The following is a 21,093-nucleotide window of genomic DNA, read 5'->3' as shown; positions in this document are numbered from 1 at the left end:
ATGTTCCACCAAAATAGGGTGTTTTTTGGCTACAAATGAGTACACTTCAGCCCTGTACAGGTCTGTGTGGGAATGTGTAAAAAGATCTAAGAAAGCTTACTTTCCAAGTAGTTTAGAATCCTTTAATATTTGACACGTGGCAAGCTATTTATAGTTGAGTTTGAGTCTTGAGTTTGACTACAAGCAACTGCTGTTTAAAAAAAAAAAAAAGTCAAATCAAACCAAACCAAAATGCTAAAGAAACTTCATGAATTTTGAAATAAAAAAACAAAACCCAACAACAAAACACATGCACACACCAAAAGACTGTTCTGTGGAGATTTTAGTACTAATATGTACCTAAGTATGTTTTGTAATAGTTGACTCTTTTCGATTCCCTAATTCCCTGTGTTCTGCAAGGTTTTGCCTGACATCGATTAGCTGCAGAATAATTTAGTTTTATACCTTTACACTCTTTCTGCATCTATTCATATATGGCATTTACATAGCAACCAATTGGTAACTTAAATCTTAATTTAACTAGAAGAAGAAATACTTAAAAAGCTGACCATCACTGATAGGCTTGTGCTGGCAGCTAAGGAATATTTTGCTAAATTTTGCATTTACTGTTCAATGCACTGTTATCTAATTGCCAAATACTACAGTATACATCAAAAGCTCTCTTGTAGCATTAAATCCTTGTGTAAGTTATTTTAAAATGCTACTATGCAATAGTATGAAACATATATTTTAGAGGAAAAAAGTGACCCCCTAGAGGGCCACATTTTATAAAAATAGCTACAACTTGTAAGTACACATACAACAAAGAATAGCCATAACTTTAGGTAAAATTTAAATTAAACATTAGATAAAATGCAGATGGCACTTAGCACATAAGTATTTTCTGGGCCAGTCCTGGATTTCTTATTTCAGACAAAATTATCTTTAAAGTCATGGAAATTTTGCATGAGTGAGGATTTTATTTTTTTATTACTTAAGAACAGTTTCATACAGAAAACTGAAGATGCCTGTTGCAAGCCAACATCCTGAGATCTTTTTTAAAGTCCAAATCCCAGTGCTCAGGCCTGAGGTCTTACTGAGTGCCTCTACTCCGTAACTATCTCAGAAGAACGAACTGGTTACTGTGCAGAGTATCAGATTTCCATTGGGATGGTATTTGTAGGATGCACAATCATTTAAAAATTAACTAGGTTTTAAAACTTTATGGTGTAATACTAATGCACTTCTACAGATATAATTGAATGGTTCTCTGCCATTTCCTGATCCCAAAGAATCTCTGAATTTGCTTGAATGTCAGCAAAGTTATCTCATGATTTTATGTGATAACAGTGTATTTTAAAATCCGAACAATAGTCAGGTTTGCAGTGTTCTCAACTGCGTTTTAAGTAATTAAATATGGCAGTATTAAAGACGGAGAGCCCATTCTTGCAAGTAAAACATTTTTCTTCTGCAAACATGGAATCAAGAAGAAAGATTTTTTCCTATTTAAGCCTTATGAGTGACTTGACAGGAAGAATAGGATTATTTTCTGGCTTTTCCACATCTAGTAGATAATTTCCTGACCTAGCAGATAGCACTTTTGCAGAGACCAGTTTACTAAACACGTTGTTATGGTGTTCAAGGAGGTCACAGGAGGTGTGAAAAACACTGACTGCTGTTTGGTTGTTTTTTCTGGTTTTCAGTTCCTGTGTTTGCATTATAGTTTATGTTTCTATTAAGAGCATGCAGCTCACTGAAGTACACTGAAAAATCAATGTGTTTAAATTCAGAAACAATTAAGGTAATTTTGATCAATAAGAATATTTTTGCCTTTCAAATGGAGCAGCTCAAAATGTCTCAACCTATCATGCTTTCCTACCATCTATGTGAAGTGCGTGTATATATATATATATATGTATGTATATACGCACATACATACATATATATACTACTGTATCTCCATGTCACAGGTGGGGAAGGCAACAGAGAAAGATGAGCCAATTCACAGTATCTCTAAATCAAACAGAAGTATATGCCAAGAGTCAGTTTTCAGGCCTCTATCTGAACCACCTGAGCACACTGTCCTCTCCACCCATGAAAATAAGGGGTTTTGCCTTCCTCCAAATTCACATTTGAGAAGAGTGAGGCTATGATGAATAGAGAAAATTTCTCCTCCAGACAGGAAGCACCTTCTGTCCACATGTTCTTTGAAAACAAGTGACATGCATAGTCCTACGGAACTTCTACTTTTCATAAAGCCAAGCTGCAATACTACTCTTAAAATTACTATCTACGGTTTTAAGAAAATTATTAGATCATTATGTTTATGAATACCATGTGGCAATAATTTGAAAACTACAACAAAATATTCTTTTTTTCTGGAAAAATAGCATCAGACTTAACAGATTTAGATAAACATTTAAAAACCAATACTACCTTTTTAAACAGCAATTGCATGTAGAAATCGCTAAGCAGAAGCATTTAATTGATTCAAGGTCACTAGAATTTTTTAAAGATAATTGTTTTATGGCATTTGTAAATTTTAAAAATAAAGCAATTTTTTGAAATTTCCATGTGTTGCTTAAATAATTAACAACTACCACCACCAATGAGGTCCCAGGCTGCTAAACTTAGCAACAGACATCCTGTCATACCCAGGAACATCTCACCCAGATCATGCAAAAGGCACTTAAGGTTTAGGAAACAAGAAGCATTCAAGTCCCAATAATATCATCACTGTTATTGAAAGTTTTATCTTTGCCTTTTTATCACACACACAAAAAAAATCAAACATGTTTTGATAATTTGGAAAAATATATGTTTTGAAAAAAATAATATCTGGGGAATGCTCTGAAAAGTTTTAAGACAGACCCAGCATAATGGGGTTTTTTTGCCTCTATGCTAAACAAAATTTCTCTGATGATTACAGTGCAAGTTTTCTTTGCATTTTAAGCTTTCCATATTTTAGTCTTACCATGAACACTTGAAAGAATTCAAGTTGGTATAAATGCATTATTTTAGGAGTAAATCAGACTGAATACATTAATATATTATCAGCTCAAGCAAGGTAAGACTTTCATTTTTAACTCATAGATAAAGTATTTGTTAGACACAGCACACATTTACTCTTAGATTTTTACATTTAGCATTTACTGCCTCTAAAGACAATTCTGTACAGGGAGTTAAAAGCAAAATACAATCTATGCAAGACACAGCTCAATAATATCTGTGTATACCCCATCCTTCAGAAGAACCATCCATTTCATTTGGAGTCTTCTCAGGAGGCAATACTGGTTTCCATTTTTTCTTTAATTAGATGCATACTGTGTTACAAATACAGGCTAACACCTGGCTTTTCTAATGTCAATGGAAAAAATGCAGGGCTAACTGACAGTGAAACAGTGTGGGGATGCACACTAGTATTAGTAATCTTTTCAGGGGGCTGCACTCCAGATGAATGAGAAAACCAGAAAGTCCATTCCCCAGTGCAAGGCACTCAATGGAAAGCTCTACAACAGACACTGGTTCTGTTCCCCATAGCTTAAAGCAGTCTCAGAGTTCACATTTCCCTTCCACGGAACGTAACAGCAAAACCCCATTGTTTTTTTGGATCAGGCTTATTAGAAAACACAACCCGAGTCTTATTACAATTTGCCTATGATAACTAAAAGGAGTTCAAAAATAGGTCCAAAAGTCTTACGGTACTTGCTATCTGGAAATAGTAATTTAGTTTAAAAATTTCAGGTTCTAATCAAGCCTTCAAAATTTTTTAAAACCCAAATATGTTTAAAACCATGCCCCTAGAAGTAGTCAAATAAAAAAACCTACCAAACTGACAATCTGGTTCTAGCTGCAAAATTATATACATAAAACCAGAAGTCTTACAAAAAATAATGTTATTTGCATGCATGTTAAACTTAGCAGACAAACTGTGCAAGGATAAATGGAGAACAACCTCAATATGAAGTAAAAATGAGTCAAAGGAGATACATTCCACAATGGACAAAAATGGCTCATTTTTTATGATTTACAATACAATGATCTGACTATTGAATGATAGAAGAAAGATGCAGTTTTACTTAAAAAAAATTTTGTATCACAAACTAAAGGCAGGTTTCAAGATAAGAGACCAGATTAACTTATTGAATTGTCTCTTTAAATGGATATATATTTGTATTGAATCACCCCAAGTCTCAAAACACATTCACAGGTAAAAAAAGGATCATTGACTGCTAGCTTTCCATAAAAGCATAATTTGTTATTACACAGCATTAACTTTTGTAAAAAAAACAAAGCAGAACAAAGCACAAAACCACTATTATAAATAAATGTCTAAAATAGAATTTGATAAAAGTCTGTAAATCATTGATATCAGCAATGAAGTGGGCTGCCCTTTGGAAAAGCCATTTCATCCTTAGAATAATTTCTAAGCAGCTTAGCTGTAACAATTATGTTGTCTACAAATTAGGTGAGATAGATTACAAGCACATAGGCTTTCCTTCTATGTGAATATTTAATTATGTAGGCACATACAGACCCATTTACGTATGTTTAAAATGTTCCAGAAGTAGTTTCAGGGAAATTTCTTTGTTTAAGAATACACTTCCACATGTGCTCCATAGGGAAATGTCAATTGTGCATAGACCTTTGGGAGAAAGGTTGACAGTAGGAAGGGGTATTCCCTAAACAGCACTGAAAAACAGGTATTCATTTATAAAAATGCAGGAGCATACCTTCTGGCCAAGAAAGAGGCTTTTGGTGGACAGGACTGTGAAACCATCTGCAGGAGTTCCCTCTGTTGTACTGTCAGCACTGGCTGATTTGCTCACTTCTCCCTGCTTCTTCTTCCAAAAATATAGTTGATTAGTTAATTCAAGACTGAGAGAAAAAACACTGTTTAATACCAGTACAATATATGACATGCCATAAACGCTCACCAGGCAATAAAATGCCAGCAAAAATACTGGTGTTTGGATTCTATCCTTTAGTCTAACAAGTGACAGATTACTGCTGCAGGAAGCTATGATGATCATTACGAAAAAGGACTTTAGAGTTTGCATATCTACATAAACCTTTCCTGCCTATAAAAATGCACAATTTAGATGACAGATGTTTTAAATGTTGGAGAGAAAATTATAAGCAATGCCAAACTTTCAACAGTTTTCTAATAGTCTGTTTGGAAAAAGACTTGTACCTATTCATATATATGGGCAGACATTCATTCTAAAGTAAAACATGACCAGTTGGAAGGCAAAATTTTTTTGCTATGAAATGAGGTGCTCACAGACTTCACAGAAGTATTTTTAGAAATATTGTTATGAAATCTGACTGGCCTCAGAGCCAGTATTAGAAGAATACATTCTACATTCTATCTGCCCAGCAGTCAGGAATGGGCTGAACAATTTTCTCTGTCTTGGTTAACTTGATCACTTTCCTTCATATCCGGGAAAACTGTACGTTCTTCCCCCCCCTACCCTTACACTGTCATTCCTTTAGTTCCATTATATTACTGAAGTAAAATAATAGGTTTCAGGACTGAATCAAATTACTAGATAAAATGAGAATTACAAACGTTTTGAAAAGGATGCTTCATGAAGAGAATGAACTATAGTTATCAATTCAATTGCTGCCAGAAATCATTTCATATTTTCAATAATGCATCATTTGTACTTTTATATAAATATCTGGTGCCTCAAAAGTACCTTTGCTGATGCTCAAAGCATACCTGGAATACTAAGTAAGCTACTGTTCTTCTATCCTCACTTTCCAAAGCATAAAAATTAAATCTGCGGTTCAGTAACTAAGATGACTTTGATGCAAAGGTGTATTTGTATTTCTAGGAGCTGTAACTTTGCTTTACTTTACACAAATGTTTTGAAAATTAGATTTTCATGGGTCTTATTTAAATTCCCCAGGAGTTTACTGTTAGCCAAATACCAATATAGTAAGCAGACAATACAGTTTATTGTGTGGAAGAAAAACAGAACCCCACAACAGACTTCCTGCTTTTGTAATCAAGTAGGAAAAAAATTCCAGATTTAGGGAAATTATTAGTGCATGGTTATTAGAAGCATTGCACTTGAAATGTCAGCTACTAGATGTTCTAAAAGAAAAATTAAAGAAAACAGTTCAAAAAAGTGAAACAATCAGAAGTGTGACCAAGTAAACAATAACATATAGGATGAATACAGAGGCTTTGTTTGACTCAGAAGGCAACATTTTCAAATGCTCTGTGAACTTCAGGTGAAATTTGTGTACCCCTCTTTCTACATTTGTAAATCTACTGTTTGACAGTACTTCTTTTGCAAAAAAAAAAAAAACCCTTTGTTAAACATGTGCACATCAGAAAGATTCCCTACTCCTACCAACTGAAAACAGTTGTGTTTTCCTTACTTTCCTAGAGAAAAAAAAAAAAAAAAAAAAAAAAAAAAACACATGTTGATCACTTAGTTCTTCCCCTCCCTACCTCTGTTCCTCATTTTGAATGAGTTTAATCATTAGGAGCTGAAAACACCAGGTCTAAAAATGAAAGAGACTGACTAACAGACTAACAACACAGGAACAGTTTTGTAGATTCTGAGCTCAGTCAAAGAAATTCTGTGCAACCATGATAAATACAATTTCTCTCATGCTGAGAGACTGAACTACCTGCTCTAAGATAATTGCATCCTATTTCAGAAGGAGTATTTCGCCCTCTTCGAATGTCAAGAACTCCACTGAGTGAAAAGAATCATATGTACAATGTAAGCGACCTAGAATGCTTTTTTTCTCTTAAATTTATAATTGCAGAATGCTGTTTTAATGTGATTTTACTTTTGATCACTTGTTTCTAAGTGACAAATATATTGATATATTGACATTACTTCACAAAGCCAAGTAATTTTACACCACCGAACCTAAGGTACTTGTATAGTCACAGCAAAAGCTATCCCACAGCTGCTACGTGAGACCTTTGGTTTACTCACCAGTAAGCCACAACCCTACTCTATCACCCATACGTCCTCCTCCTCCTCCTCCTCTTAGTGCCTCCAGGCAATGCCCACCATGAAGCAGCCCATTGCTTCATACAGAGCATGCAGTAATCGCAGGTTGACTTTCTGTCCTGCAGATCTGTTCCATTCCCAAGGCCTTTCAGACTTCTACCCACACTAGGAAGAGGGCATTTGTTATTGAAATCACTATCCTAACAATACCCTGAACAGAAAATCCATCTTACATGATGCTTCCTGGAACTACTTCTATCAGACCTGTTTGGGCTTAAAATAAGCAGATTACTCTACCTTGGATTTCCTTGCCCCTTTCTTGCCACTTGCTTTCTTTGTTACAGTTTTCTTCTGTGCTGGAGATTTTGCCTTCTTTGCTGGAGGTGGAGTGATAATGGCTTCCAGTTTTCCTTTCGATCCTCGCTTCTTTGCCAACAGCTCTGGGTGAATATTGGGTAACACTCCACCACTGGCTATGGTGACTCCTTTCAACAGCTAATAAAAAAAAAAATAAAAGTGACAAGTGACAAATTCCAGCATTTACTCACCAAGAGAAAATGGCATTTACTGCAAAATTTGTATATTCCCTTGAGTTTTAAATGATTCTTTTATGTTTCTCAATATGTATTATCTCTGAAGAGAAATGAAATATATGAAGTGTTTGAAATGAAGTTGATCATGTAGTGCACAGCGAATACGTATATTTCTTGCACATATACTTGTTACTGTGAAAATCATTCAGGCTCACACAAGACCTGTTTCTTCATTAAGCTGTGAAGCCATGAATGAAGAGTGCTAACCAGCAAGAAGGAAAACACAGGATAGCCACACACTTGCAGGCTTTGCAAGGTAGTCCGTGTGAGAGGGACGAACCCCAAAGTCCATGGTACAGGACTGCAATGGTTACCAAATTGTGAAGAACACAACTCCTTGCTCAAATGCTGAATTTTCCTGAGCGGACATTTTTTAACTGTTTTCTTTTTCTTTTTTTTTTTTTTTTAAAGAAGCTTCAAGTGGAGGGTAACATCTATAAAAGTCACTATAACAGGCAGTCTTTTAAAAAAATCTGTAATGTAGTTGGAGAAAAGCAGATGAATATTCAAAATGTGCAGTTCACTTAAACCTTCAAAAGCATGAAGGAAATATATCATGTTCTATATTTAAAACCACTAAAATAGGGACTAATTCAATATTAGGGAGGACACAAATGATGACATTCAAATCCCTCAAGTACTCCTACATTCTGATTCATGTTCACTGCTCCCCAACCACAACTCAGTGAGACTCTGAGCTTACAAAGGGAAGATGAATGGAAAGTTTTATCAAATTTTCAAACCAAAGACAGAGGCAAAAGGAGGTTAGTTTGGGGGATTTTTTTTTTCTCCTCCAACATGAGACACAAGGTTGGAAAAGGTATCTTTTCAGATGTTTTTTACTGCATCTCACAAAAGGACATTAATCCTGGCCAGTGCCTCTGGCTGACACCACAACACTGTAATCATTACACCCAAGCTTTTCTGCCTAAGTCAAAGACATATTGAAACCTGCAATGGTCACAGACTCTCAAGAGTTCCAGAATTCTTACTTCTGAGGTCACTATGACAGACTTCAATGGGAATAGGATAGGTTCCACTGGATCCCCAGTTATGGGGGAAATAAAAGAAAAAATATCTACAAGATTTTCTCCACGTATCTGGAGGTTATGACAACGCCCCATTCTTTAACTAAGTGGTTGTAATAGTGCAAGTAACTGTCACATTACACACACCTCTTGCATTTTTACACATTTTAAATGTACTGAAATACATAATTAAGCTGAGTGCTCTAGCTAGTTACACAGCCAGTACGTCAGTGAGTGAATGAGCTGTTTCCTGGTGGGCTGTTCAATAAGCAGAGGTCTTGAATTGCAGTTCGGCTATATGGAAAGATAATTTAAAAAGTCCGAAAGGAAATCCTGGCCCTCACACGATGGAGTTTTTTCTTACCTGATTTAATTCTTCATCATTTGCTACGGCCAACAGGATGTGTCTAGGAGTGACGCGACCCTTCTTGTTGTCCCTTGCTGCATTTCCAGCCAATTCAAGAATTTCCGCTGGGAGAAAAATAAGCCCTTCTTAATTACGTTGTGATCATTAAGAAAAATCAATGGGTGTTAGTTAGCATCCACACAAAAGATACCTGCATTATATCACATTATTTTATTTCTAACTGCTCTCTAAAAACATCTAAGCCTAAAATTTTCATTTTCTTTTCCTTTATGATTAATGAAAGCAAAATGTACACTTGAAGTCTTGTGGTCTAAACTATGTGGTTTTTTTCTTTCTTTTTTTTTTTTTTTTTTTTTTTTTTTGTCCTTCTAGAACAGTTACCCTAGATTCTTGACTTTTTAGTGTGCTTCTCAAGGTCCCTTTGTGTTCATTTCCTAGGATTCTCCTCCTATCAGAGGTCAGAGTACTAGCTCTACAAAACCTGTATTTTTTCCTCAAACTTGTCACAAATGTAAGTTCTGGTTTGCATTGCTTTTTATTCCTGAAAAATATGTTATTCTCAGTTTCTCATCTGTGACATTATGGAAAGATATCAGCACACATCCCAGTTAGAATATTAATCAAACTCTGCTGCTACACTGACTTAATGATTTCTTGTCTCTTTGAGAAAAGGTTTCTCTCCAGAATAAGTAATTGATAAATCATGTTTGTTTTCTACTAGTAGATTATCTCTTCAGAAGAAATCTCCAGTCCTGTCACACTGTGTTTAATAGTTCTGCATACGACGGCTTTTACTGGAATTTGGAAAGATTAACTGCTCCCCTGCAAGGGTCTGCAAAGTGAAAGGCTGGAGCATTACCTGCTAACTTATCTGTCTTCAACTCAACAAATCTTAGGCAAAAAATGTAACTAATTACAAGAAAGTCTGAGGAATAATAGCAACAACAAAAGAAATGACAGCACACGTTTATCTGACTTTGCTATTAAGTGCTATTGCTGTCTTCATTATACAGAATGGATACATATTTCATTCATCTCCCTCTGTACAGACTGTTTCCCTGTTGTTTTTGGTATACTACCTTTTGTAAATCTGGTAACATTTAGAAAAAAATTAAAAAACAACAAAAAATGCTTTTAAAGTCTATTACCCAGAAATATGTTAAAAACTTGAACATTAGAACTACTCTATGAGATTCCTTTCACATTTAACAACTGACTACACCATGAAAGCTGTCACGTAAGTTTGCTTCACAGGCAAGTAAAAAGGAATTAAGACAGCAACCTAGAAATGAAAAAGCCTAAAATCAAAGCTCACACGGTAACATGCCTTCACTGTAACATACTGTAAATCTTAAGCAATACTATATACCAATGTACCATGGCTTTTCATTAGACTGAACTGAACATGATTCTCCAATTATTTTTCATCATAAATCCTGTACTAAGCTACTTGTGACACCTACTGGAACTCTTACAGCTGCTTCTGAATGTTCCACAGAGCGCAGGATTTACTTCAGCACAGGGCAGGACGGGATATGGAGTCTAAGCCCCAAAAAGTAATTCTTGTTAAGTTTCACACTCACAATTACTTTAATTTATTTTAAAGCAGGATTAGCAGGGTAAGGTCAGCCTGAATATGCTTTCCACACCTCCAAAGAACAGAATTAATCTGGCATAACCCTTTTCATATACTTCTCCTAAGCCACAGGTCAGACATTTAAGGTTTCGTTTACATTCACTGCAGAATACAGCTGCCTGTTGTGATGGAAGACCTCTATCCCATGGCAAAGGACATGCTGCGCTCTCGGTTACACTCGGTGCATCCCACCGACCTCAGCAAGACTTCGTGTCACTGTACTAATGCCAACACCTCCACTTCTCCGCAGCCAGGAATCGCTTTGTTTGCCTCTCAGAGTTTAGTACCGGCTGGGAAGCACGGGGAGGGTTTGCCACAAACAGCAGACTACTCTTTGGTTCGCCTCTGCTTCCCCCACCTCCACTTCTTTACGGCATCAGGCGCTGCTAAACAGTTGGGCCGTGTTATTCTCTGCAACTGATCAGCATAACTATGCAGACAGGTCATTCTGTAACTAAAGAGCCTCAGAAAGTGTTATGCCTGTAAAGCACAGAGGAATGTTTTATTTGTTCCCCATAAAACTAAAATGCCTGCCTCGTACAGTGGAGAACTGTTCTTGTAAGTGCTAAGCCCTCTTCCTTGGACAGGAAACTCATTTTGAAATTACAGTTTTCTAATGGTCCTTTAGGGAAGTTGAGGTACCCCGCTTCCTTTTCAGGAACAGAAAGCTTTGCACTGGCGTTGAGGACCACAAAAGAGGAGCTTGGGGAGAGGGAGAGAGGAGGAGGAGGAGGAGGAGGGCACGGAGAGGTGGAATTTTTCTTCTGGCCTCCTCGTAGGACTTCAAAAATAATCAAGCACTGCTAGGGCACGCAAAGAGACCCACAACACAGCAAAACCAAGCTACGCGCACCCGTCTCCCCTGCGTGGGATTCTCCCCTCTCTGGCGACCGGGAAGTATTAGAGCTGAAGCCAACACAGGCAACAGAATTTTTTGATTCAGTTTTGACAAAAACAAACCTAATCCAAACCCATCAGATCACAGCACCTATAAATGTTAGGAACGAAGACTTTCTGTATGGGATCTAAACTGCTTGGCTGGATTTTGCTTGCAACTAGCTTTTTTTCACATCTGCTTTATGCTGCTTTAACTCTAAAGATTTAAAAGGTGTTTCATCCATGTTTTAAACCAATTTTAAATGAGAAGAAAATCTAGCTCTCTCTGTAAGGGAGCTGACTCAATTTTCCAGAATAATCTCTCTGAATTTAGAAATGGCACTGGAAAGAGTACTAGGTGGGAAAGCGTGTTTAAAATTGAGATTGGATCTCATTTTTTTGGTCAGACCCATCCTTACAGGTGCCCTTCTGCCAGGTTCAAAAGTTTGAGTCGCTAAAGAGCTCTGTTTCATTGCAGGTTATCTTCAAACCATGGGAAAAAGCGTGCAGCATCCCACATTAGGGAGCATCATCAGACTGGGACACAGGCAGTCAAAAGGAAAGCCTAACGCATAGATAAAGTTTTTCTAAAAACAATGAGGCAGGTTTAATGATATGCAAGGTTAGCATTTGCAAACGCAACCTAATTTAAGCCTGCCTGGATATTGGATCAAGCAAATATAAATTATCTATGAGAATTCACAATAAATGGATCTTTTAAAAAAACCAGCAATTGCAAATGAACAAGGTCAGGACAGAAAGTCTTCTTCTTAAATGTGAAGAAAAAACAAATTCCTTAATTCCTTTTAAGAGCTTTATCAGTGATATTAGGATGCACTCAGCACATATTTATCCAGCCAGACGACTAGAACAAGAGTATTTTACAAAAATGAGAGCTCATAGAAAGGATATAAATAAGATGCATAATGTCTATTTCATTCCCTTCATATATTTACCTAAGGCATTTTCTTCACCCGCTGGGAATAACAACAACAACAACACTCAAGGAAAGGGCAGCTAAGAAACATTTTATAGAAGGACTAAACACCAAAACCTGTATTTCTTTTAAACAAGCAACACAGTAAGTTGTTCAACGTAATAAGCTTTTGAAGGTACAATTCTGCAATACTTATATATTGAAACCTTTGGTTAATATGAAGAGTTATTCTTTATACTTGAACAAATGACTTTTTCTGTGTGTTTTTTTTTTTTTTACGGATAAAAAAGCAGAATATGTATTGTTGTAATTGCAGATGTAAAATAACTTCTAGTGAAAAAGCTGTTAGAAGTATATAATTAGGAAAGAAATAAAATAGTAATGTCATGTTAGCACGTCATATAGTCGTATATGGACAGCTGTTATATAGCAAGAAAAGCACAAGATACATTTGAAATCAGATTAAAATATGAACGCATCAGTATGATCTAAAAGACATAAGTTATGATTAATATTTTTATTTTCTTTCATCTTTAAACTAGATGGTTTACATAGGAAGAAAAAGTCTTAAAATTTATGATTTTTTCTCTTTAAAATTAACTAAAATATATTTCTCATATATATCAACTGAAAAAATCCTTTGTAATATTTAGAAATAGGCAAATGGATATGGGTAACAAAAACTGGTCTAAGCCTGTTCTTAAAAAGTTGAACCAAAACTGCTTTTTTCTGCTGAGGTTTTTAAAAGTTCAGTTAAATATTTTTAAAGGAGAAAAGAAAACAGGCTGTATATCTCTGTACTTAAGCCTGAGATAAGACCACAGGAAAAGCTGTTCTCAAGGCATTTCCTACTCAAACTCAACCAAAAAGTGCTAGAAATCTCCACAGAAACCTCATCCTGGAGCACGTTTTCAGAGCAAGTTCCTCATCCTTGTGTGTGTGGGGGGGGGGGGGGCTTGTCTCATCTGATCTCTGGTCACCTCTTATACATCCAAAGAAGTTCCCAATTTCATTATTTTCATTTGCCTATTTTGCAGTTGTACCACTCTGCCTTGAATACCGTTGCTCCGGTATTTCATAACACTCGAGAATTTTGGAACAAGAACTCACCAGTGAAGTTAAAATACAACAAATTCCTATCAGACCTAAACAAAGCAGGCACAGTAGCAACTGCGGACCTGAACGGAAACAAGTACCTGCATTCTTCTGCCACTCCTGGACAACGCACTAGTTCATTTAGACTAATTATCAAACTAGGTATTATTGACCGCTATTGAATAAGGTTCCTTAAAGGCTAAGTGACAAAGCCTTTATCTTAGCATATACTCCAGACTATAGTCTTAAATGTAAATATTCAATTCAGTCTGGTCTCTGATTCAAAATGTTTTCTTCTTTGTTTGGTTTACGTCTCAAGCTAAACCACTGCTGTTGTACTGAATTCCTCTGTCCACCTTCTCTTCAGGGAGATGAAATCATAGCTTTGAAAATTAAACTCTTAACAACTAACAGGTGATGTGTTGAGACAAAGCCAATTTCTGAACGCAAAACTTCCAATAAGAACAAGTCAGGGTTTTCTGAAAAATTCTGAAGCCTTTCTTCCAAAAGAAAATTGAGAACAATATCCAGAAATCAAAGAAAAATGAATGTTACTATAATCCCATTGAGAAAATGTGCATTTGCTACAAAGCCAACTACATGACAAGGAGTCTGTTTATCATACTTCAAATTAATCACCCTTCCATCAGCATTTTATTGACTTCAGAATCATTTTACATGATTCCGGAAGGTTTTAACCCAATCAACCCCAATCAGCAAAGATTGTTAAGAGTTTCCTGCATTCTTCTCTCTCCATATTCCACCCAATCTCTCTGGAATAGTCAGTCCTAACAGAAAAGGTAGAATCATTTAGTAACACTTTCCTTCGTATGCATTCCAACAAAACAGTTCTCAGCCTTGATTCAAAGTCAGGGAAATTTGATGCAGTAAAAATCAATTCAAGAAATTTTATTACTTTGAACAAGTCTTGATGAAACCTCAACCCTCAATAGGGCAATCATCCTCTTAGGATGTGATAAAAACCCCTTCTGTCTTTAGTCTCTGTGCAGTATCACAACTGGGCCCCTTAAAGGAGAAACTGTTAACTTTGCCAAGTTATTGTAAGTTTTGCATTTCTGTGAGGCAGATGACAGACTGCTATTTACATAAAACTCAAATTCAGGCCACAAAAGCCACTTCTACTTAGAGCTTTCTGATCCCATTCACACTTCTGCTCAGCTCTTCTCTCTTTTCCACACTTCTACACATCCATTATTCTTCGTAGGAAAGCTAGTGCTATTTAACGTCCTAATTTTACAAAATTTCTTGGTTAAATATTGATCTGCAAAAGGTATATGAATTTATTTTTCAGAGAAACCTGAAATCAATTTAATCTCAAATACTGCTTATTACAAACAGTAACACTCTGAGAGCACTAAGTAAAAAATCATAGTCTATTTCTTCTCCACTGACTTAAAGAATTCTGATTTAACTCAATTAACTCTTTTTCAGCCGTGCTTCTCTTACCTAGCAGTTTAGACTTTGCTATTTCTCCTAACAGTTTACATATGTTTTAGAAATGTACTCAAACATGATTAATTTAACTGCTGCCAGACGTTAGCTGATAGAGTGCAGCATGTATGCCTCGGTCTGGCTGCTTTAGAGTACAGGAGACTACTAATGCCTGAAGACTTGGTCTTAGTTTAGTCTTTGACCTTTGTAGGCATATGGTTTGAACTTACATTTTCAAACATTAAAAAAAGTCAGGTGGAAGTTGCCAATCATCTACTGAAACTAGTGAACACTAATAACACTATTAACAAAAGAAAAAGAGGAGTCAACCTCATACTGAAAGTCTGGATTTTACTGAAATGTTTCCAAACTCTGGGACTGAGCAGAAAGAGGAAACAGATACGTGTATCAATGTTGTGTGTAGCCGTGCCCATGCATGGCCCAGCGAGGTGTACAAGTCAGTCTCAAGGACTTTACTAAGCTATCACCAAACTTGATGCAGTCTGCACATGCTGTGCTCTCGTTTTTGTAGTGTGCTCCTTTCAAAACGATCTGGTACTTTTCTTAGACACTGCCTCTGACACTAAATAAACCGAAGTGGGATTCAGTATTTATTATTGAAAATATTACCACTCTCATAAAACTGTTGTCTCTTTTTCCCATACCAAATCTTTTTTTGTATCAAGACAGTAAAGGAAATCATAATAAATACAAACATCCATGAGCAAATACAGTTGTTATTATTTAATAGGGAAAAATATTTGTAAATATTTCTCTTCTACTTTAAAGAAGCGTTACAGGGGCATGTAACGTTATTTAGTTATTATTTTTTGAAAAATCTCTATCTCTGGAGAACATACTATGTAAAAAGTTCTGTTTCTTTGAGTGTTCCAGGGTAGGTTAAATTAACTTAATATAAGACTAGTTATAACTTTATCAAAGCAGAATATCCATCTAACGCAATATCCTGTCCCCAACCAATGCCCAAGAGCTCAAGAGGATTAGAAGAACAGGCAAACTTAAAACGGTATTTTTCCAGAAAATTCCCTCTTATTCCAGCCTCTGTAGCTTAGGGACTTTCCAAATTAGAAATGCTATCTTTACGTCCAGTCCCTCAGTGAATTATTCTTCCATGAATGTGTCTAATTGCTTTCTGAAACCATTCAAGCTTTTGGCATCCACAGCATCTTGTGATAACTAGCCTTACTACATCACAGACATTCTGCAATTCTGAGGAAAAGTACCTCCTCTCAGTTTATTTTAAAAATATTGTATTTCACTGCATAGCCCCTAAATTTATTTTTTTCCTCCCGGTGAAGTTTATGCTGAGGATGGACCATTTCATCCAACTGCACCTAAGAATCCACATGGAGTTTCAACCTTGAAAGAAAATTAGGGATAAATATAGTGTAGAAAAAAAGAATGAAGACCCAAGGCAAACATGTAACATGACTCAAGCACACTTAAAGAATCCTTATGGAAAGAGAAAGAAAAAAAAAAAAAAAAAAAAAAAAAAAAAAAAAAAAAAGAAAGGAGAAAGTGTTCTTAGAATTCTTGATGTTAGTACCTCTAAATTTTGAGAAAGTCTGAGAAAAGAAACTAGCCCTTAGCCATGTGCCATTAAGAAAAGGTAAGAACAAACCAGTTCTGACGCACTCAAGCTGAAGTCCAAATTCATAAAAGTTAGGTGCTATTGAAAAACTGTCTCATAGCCCTGAAGCAGGATCCCTTCAAACTGTTTGAGAACTCCCATACAGATTCCAACTGTGCAGTCTGGCTTGTGATTGAAACTCAGTATTATAGGTCACGGACACTCAAGAACACAAAAGAAATACAGCACTGATTCTGGAGACGGGAGAAAGATAATCTGGAATAATGAAAGCATTTATATATGCATGGTCTCTCACATCTAAAGAGTTAAAAATAATTTACTGCGCTTGATATTTTCAAGTATAAGTGCTGATTTATCCTAGCAACATCCTGTATTATTTCACATAATCTACAAGGTAGGGATAACAGAGTTATGTGAAAGGAGGGACCAATACCATAAATGCCAGCGTTTTACTGAGACCAAACCTCCATCAGCCTAACATGAGTTCACATATCTAAAAATGGGATATAACTCAGGGAAAATAGGGAAAATTAGAAGTTGGTTAAGGGCAAATTCAATGGGGAAAGAAGACCAGGAGGTACAGGCCTGAAGGACTGACCAATTATGCTCTCTGTTCTCATCTCTGACAAGATCGTGGGACTTACCTGATGCAATTTGCCCCTGAACTACAATACATACTGTTTAGAAAAGAGCCCAACATGTATTTTAAAAATGCCTGAGTCATACAGAACAATTTATCAGTGACAAAGCACAGCCTTAAAATTCTGTTACATTTTGCATCTTGTACTGGGCTCACTTCAACCTTCATACACAAAATTTTCTTAACACGTTATTCAGTTAAGCAGAAGTATGCTGAAATACTGTTCTCCTTATAAGTACACAAAGGTAAAATCATACTTTTACTTCTTGAAACATCAGTGTTTTTGAGCCTGTAGGATTAGATTTAGTTCCAATCTGAACCCAACCTCTAAGTAGCATCCTGCTTGAATGGAAGACACCAGAACAGGTTACACTATCACAGCTTTGCTCACATCAGTTAAAAATACAGAAGTAATCTAACTTCTCTGTTTCCACCTTGGATGTCTCTGCTTTTATGCTTTTGGATTGCACCAACCCATTTGGCTTAAAAGTAGGATTAGGAGCTCACATCCAGGTCACTAGCTACGAAACTTCCAACTCTGCATCCTGGAACAGAGTACGCAGCCCCATAAGCATGGTCTACAACTTTTAATCCTAAAGGGGATGACCGCTTGCCTACGTTTGCATACAGGTTACCATACAAATAGACTGCTCAGTGACCTCTCTTTTTCAGTGTTGAGCATTCCAATACTGACATTTGTAAATGACAGAGCACATTAAAGATCTGTTCTCAGAGCTATCAGTTTTCCGTACTGTAAACATAGAGATAGTAGTTCTTTTTACCTAGACTGGTCTGGAAGGGAGATATTAGTTTGGACCATCTCATCCTGAAGATGAATTGTTTAGCTGTATTTGTAGTTGTACAATTGTAGTTCATACAATACATGTACAAATGCATTTTCATGACCCAACAAAAGTTCTTCTGAAATTCAGAACAGTTTTGCTCTCCAGCTCAACTCAAAATCTAAATCTGGTTAGCTTGCTAAATATTGTGCACTACTCTACAAAGGTAGGATATCCTCCTGCTTTCTAGCTATCTGTGCTGCAGCTGTCAGTCCCAAAAATACAGGGCCAAGATGAAGAGCGTTAAGCTTTACGTACTCTTTTGTTCTTCTCAATAAGAGATACAGGTTCTTATGACAAAGATAAGAGCAGGATTAGGAAAAAAATGTGTAACAAAGTCAGTATTTTTTTGTTTTATGTTTTACTTACACACCTCAGTTCTTCAAAACAAAGGATGATACCAATATTGAACTGAGCAGCAACTGACAGAAATCATTACTTAATTGTAATTTAGCCAAAAAATAGATATAATGGCTGTTACTAGAATAAAAGCAAGAAAACAAAATACAGATTTTTAGATTTAAGTACTCAAATTTCACAGAGAATATAGTTCAGTGACAAAGACAAAAAAACCAACCAACTTGGCCTAGCATTTTTTACATTAACTCTGTGTGACACTCATCACAATCTGAATTCCAACACTTATTTATCCTTTTGAAGCAAGTATATATGTTGACATATCAGTAAGTACCATGAGGGCTTTAAATGGATGAAATGTACGAAAATGCTTTTGCTGTTATTGTCATTTGTCAAACCTGATTTGTGTGGCTTGGAGCATACAGTAGGTCTGTGATCTGGCAAGTCCTTTTGTGCAAGCTTAGGTTTTATAACTAGCAGATCCGGTGAAGTTTACAGGACTACAAGTTAAACTAAGCATGCGCTTAAGTGTTTATAGGGTTGAAGTTAAGGAGAGAGGCTTACCAGTGAAAGAAAACTCTTCATTTATATAAATTTGAACCACAGTGATTCATGTTTTTATAAGTTCAGAAGAAAAGTCAGACATTCAGTTAATATTACAAAGTTTTAAAGCTAAAGAGGTACTTCTTACAAGTACAGCAATCGATTTTGAACTGTGACAATCTCACTTCTGCTAAAAGAATGACATAAGTCTTACGTAAAAGTAATGCCACAATGGAGTTTTTGAAAGCTCTCTGCTTTCAGGGCTATTGCCATAAAAATCCTGCTGTATTAACTCAAGTATTAGTCCATATTAGAAACACACTGCATCACTTCGATTATTTTCTTTCATCTTCCAAGTACTTTGCAATACTAGAAATGTAAAATATACAAATACAGTTCACAATTATAAATACATTATCAATTTGAAACATCCTGTTTCTGACTGAACATTTTCAATCATAGGGAGTAACCAGAATCACTTAAGCTTAATGAAACTAAATTAGAAATTCTTATTTCCGCTATTTTTGCCCTGTCAAGAGTTTTCTTTCTTAACTTTTGAAGAGGTATTTTCACACTTACTGAAGTAAGGCATGGGTTCTACAATCCTCTTTATTTTAAACCTCTTTTGGGACACTGCTTGTGGTATGGCACTGTAACAGACATTAGTGTTTCTAAAGCTCCCTGTTTAATTAGAAGAAATGTATTTTGGTAGCGAATGCATGTTTCAACCGTACCAAAAAGATACTGGTCAATTTTTTTCTCTTCTTAAATTCAATTACTTCCCAAGGACCATTATTTACGGTAGTCTCAGAATGCCTGGAACTTGAATCTGTGAATCTGCTTTTAACCAAATGCTTTTTTACTGTGGAACTCTGAGCTACCCCCTCTGCCTCAAAGAGGAAGTTCACCAGGACATCTGCTTTGGAAAACAAGGCAAATCATTGTCTTCCTCTATGACCCTGTAAGATTTTTCAGCAGCATGCAGAACACGAGAGGTGAACAGCAGTTCAAGTTGATCAGCTTGCATATCAAAAAGCAAGCATCTAAAGTGAGCAGTTAAATTTTCTGCATTCAAGAAGGACTTTCATTTTTCAGCCCATCAGCAGCTGACATGAGAAAGTTCTCCACATCTAAAATTAATCAAGATGAAAAAGCAAACAACTGAGCTCCAGCACATGAACCTCTATGAAGGGATTCTGATGGTGTCAGAGAGCCCGAAAACAAAAGCTCGGGTAAGCACTAGAATGCCTTAGAGGGAATTTTAACTCTGGGATTCAAAAGATGCTTATTTTACATTTTAACAAAATACATGATCAACAGTACACAATGAGCAATAAAATCCAGCTGAGAAAAAAATATTTAATGGATAAAACAGACAATCAATGTTTTCTCCTACCTCACTTTAGCAAGTACAGAACAAGTATAAATCAAAGTCCTTTTTCTTCTGTATTCCTGTTCTCCTGCTGTTTTATAAACTTCTCCTTCTCCTCATTTGCTATGACACTTTGGCAATTGAAAATTATTTACAATGTAGAGAAGACCATTGGAGGATTGAGGGCAGAAATTACTTGCAGGCCTGGTTCTTACTGCCTTTAAATATGCTCAGGAGACTTCTATTTTTTCAAGGGCAAGCATATCTTTCCCAGTTAGTAAGAAGTTTCTACTACATTATAGCTCTAGCAAGTTATAAGTCTGAAAAGAAGACATCTGCTTTCATGTGTGGCTGGATCAGTTATGAAAAATACAAATCATAAAACTTCACCTGAGTGACTGCAAGACTCCAGCTGAAGTCTGCGGCCATCCTTTGGATTGTCTTAGTATTTTATTTGAGACAAACTGGCACCGATGCACTACTTTACAGAGAAAATAAAGGAGTGGATTGTAGTTATTTAAAAAACAGGTTAGGGCAGCTAATTAGGCAATGGACCATCATAAGACAACACCACAATAAGGAAAGATGACAAAAGGAATTACTAACACAGAACTTCTTGCCAATGTAAGCTGGTTAACAATGCTTAAATTAGTTCTGCAGCATAAGTGGAACTTGATCAAACATTTTGACTACAGGATTCCTCTAAGATAGGCAGGACTATATGTACTACTATAAATGAGGAATGGAAGAACACTGAATTATAGTTCTTCAGCATCCACAC

The 21,093-nt window shown here is 36.1% G+C and overlaps 1 protein-coding gene across 8 annotated transcripts in view; it reads right to left on the bottom strand.

Annotated features, from left to right (window-relative positions):
• LOC134146668 (core histone macro-H2A.1) overlaps positions 1–21,093 on the bottom strand; it is a 53,552-nt gene that overhangs the window by 17,443 nt on the left and 15,016 nt on the right. For 6 of the 8 annotated variants that reach the window (XR_009959865.1, XR_009959866.1, XM_062587110.1 and 3 more), the window contains exons 3-5: positions 8,948–9,054; positions 7,260–7,457; positions 4,713–4,823 (exon numbers count right to left, since the gene is read on the bottom strand). Coding sequence is in view for 6 of the 8 variants with exons in the window: in XM_062587110.1 (XP_062443094.1) it covers positions 4,713–4,823; positions 7,260–7,457; positions 8,948–9,054 (416 nt within the window). In the remaining 2 variants the exon portion in view is untranslated. The remainder of the gene's footprint in view (positions 1–4,712; positions 4,824–7,259; positions 7,458–8,947; positions 9,055–21,093) is intronic. The other 2 variants (XM_062587107.1, XM_062587109.1) reach the window with 1 other exon arrangement.

The sequence above is a fragment of the Rhea pennata genome, chromosome 14 (assembly GCF_028389875.1).
Source record: "Rhea pennata isolate bPtePen1 chromosome 14, bPtePen1.pri, whole genome shotgun sequence".
Taxonomy (NCBI): Eukaryota; Metazoa; Chordata; class Aves; order Rheiformes; family Rheidae; genus Rhea; species Rhea pennata.
Note: the sequence above shows the minus strand (reverse complement) of the source record. Positions and strands in the feature narration are given on the sequence as shown.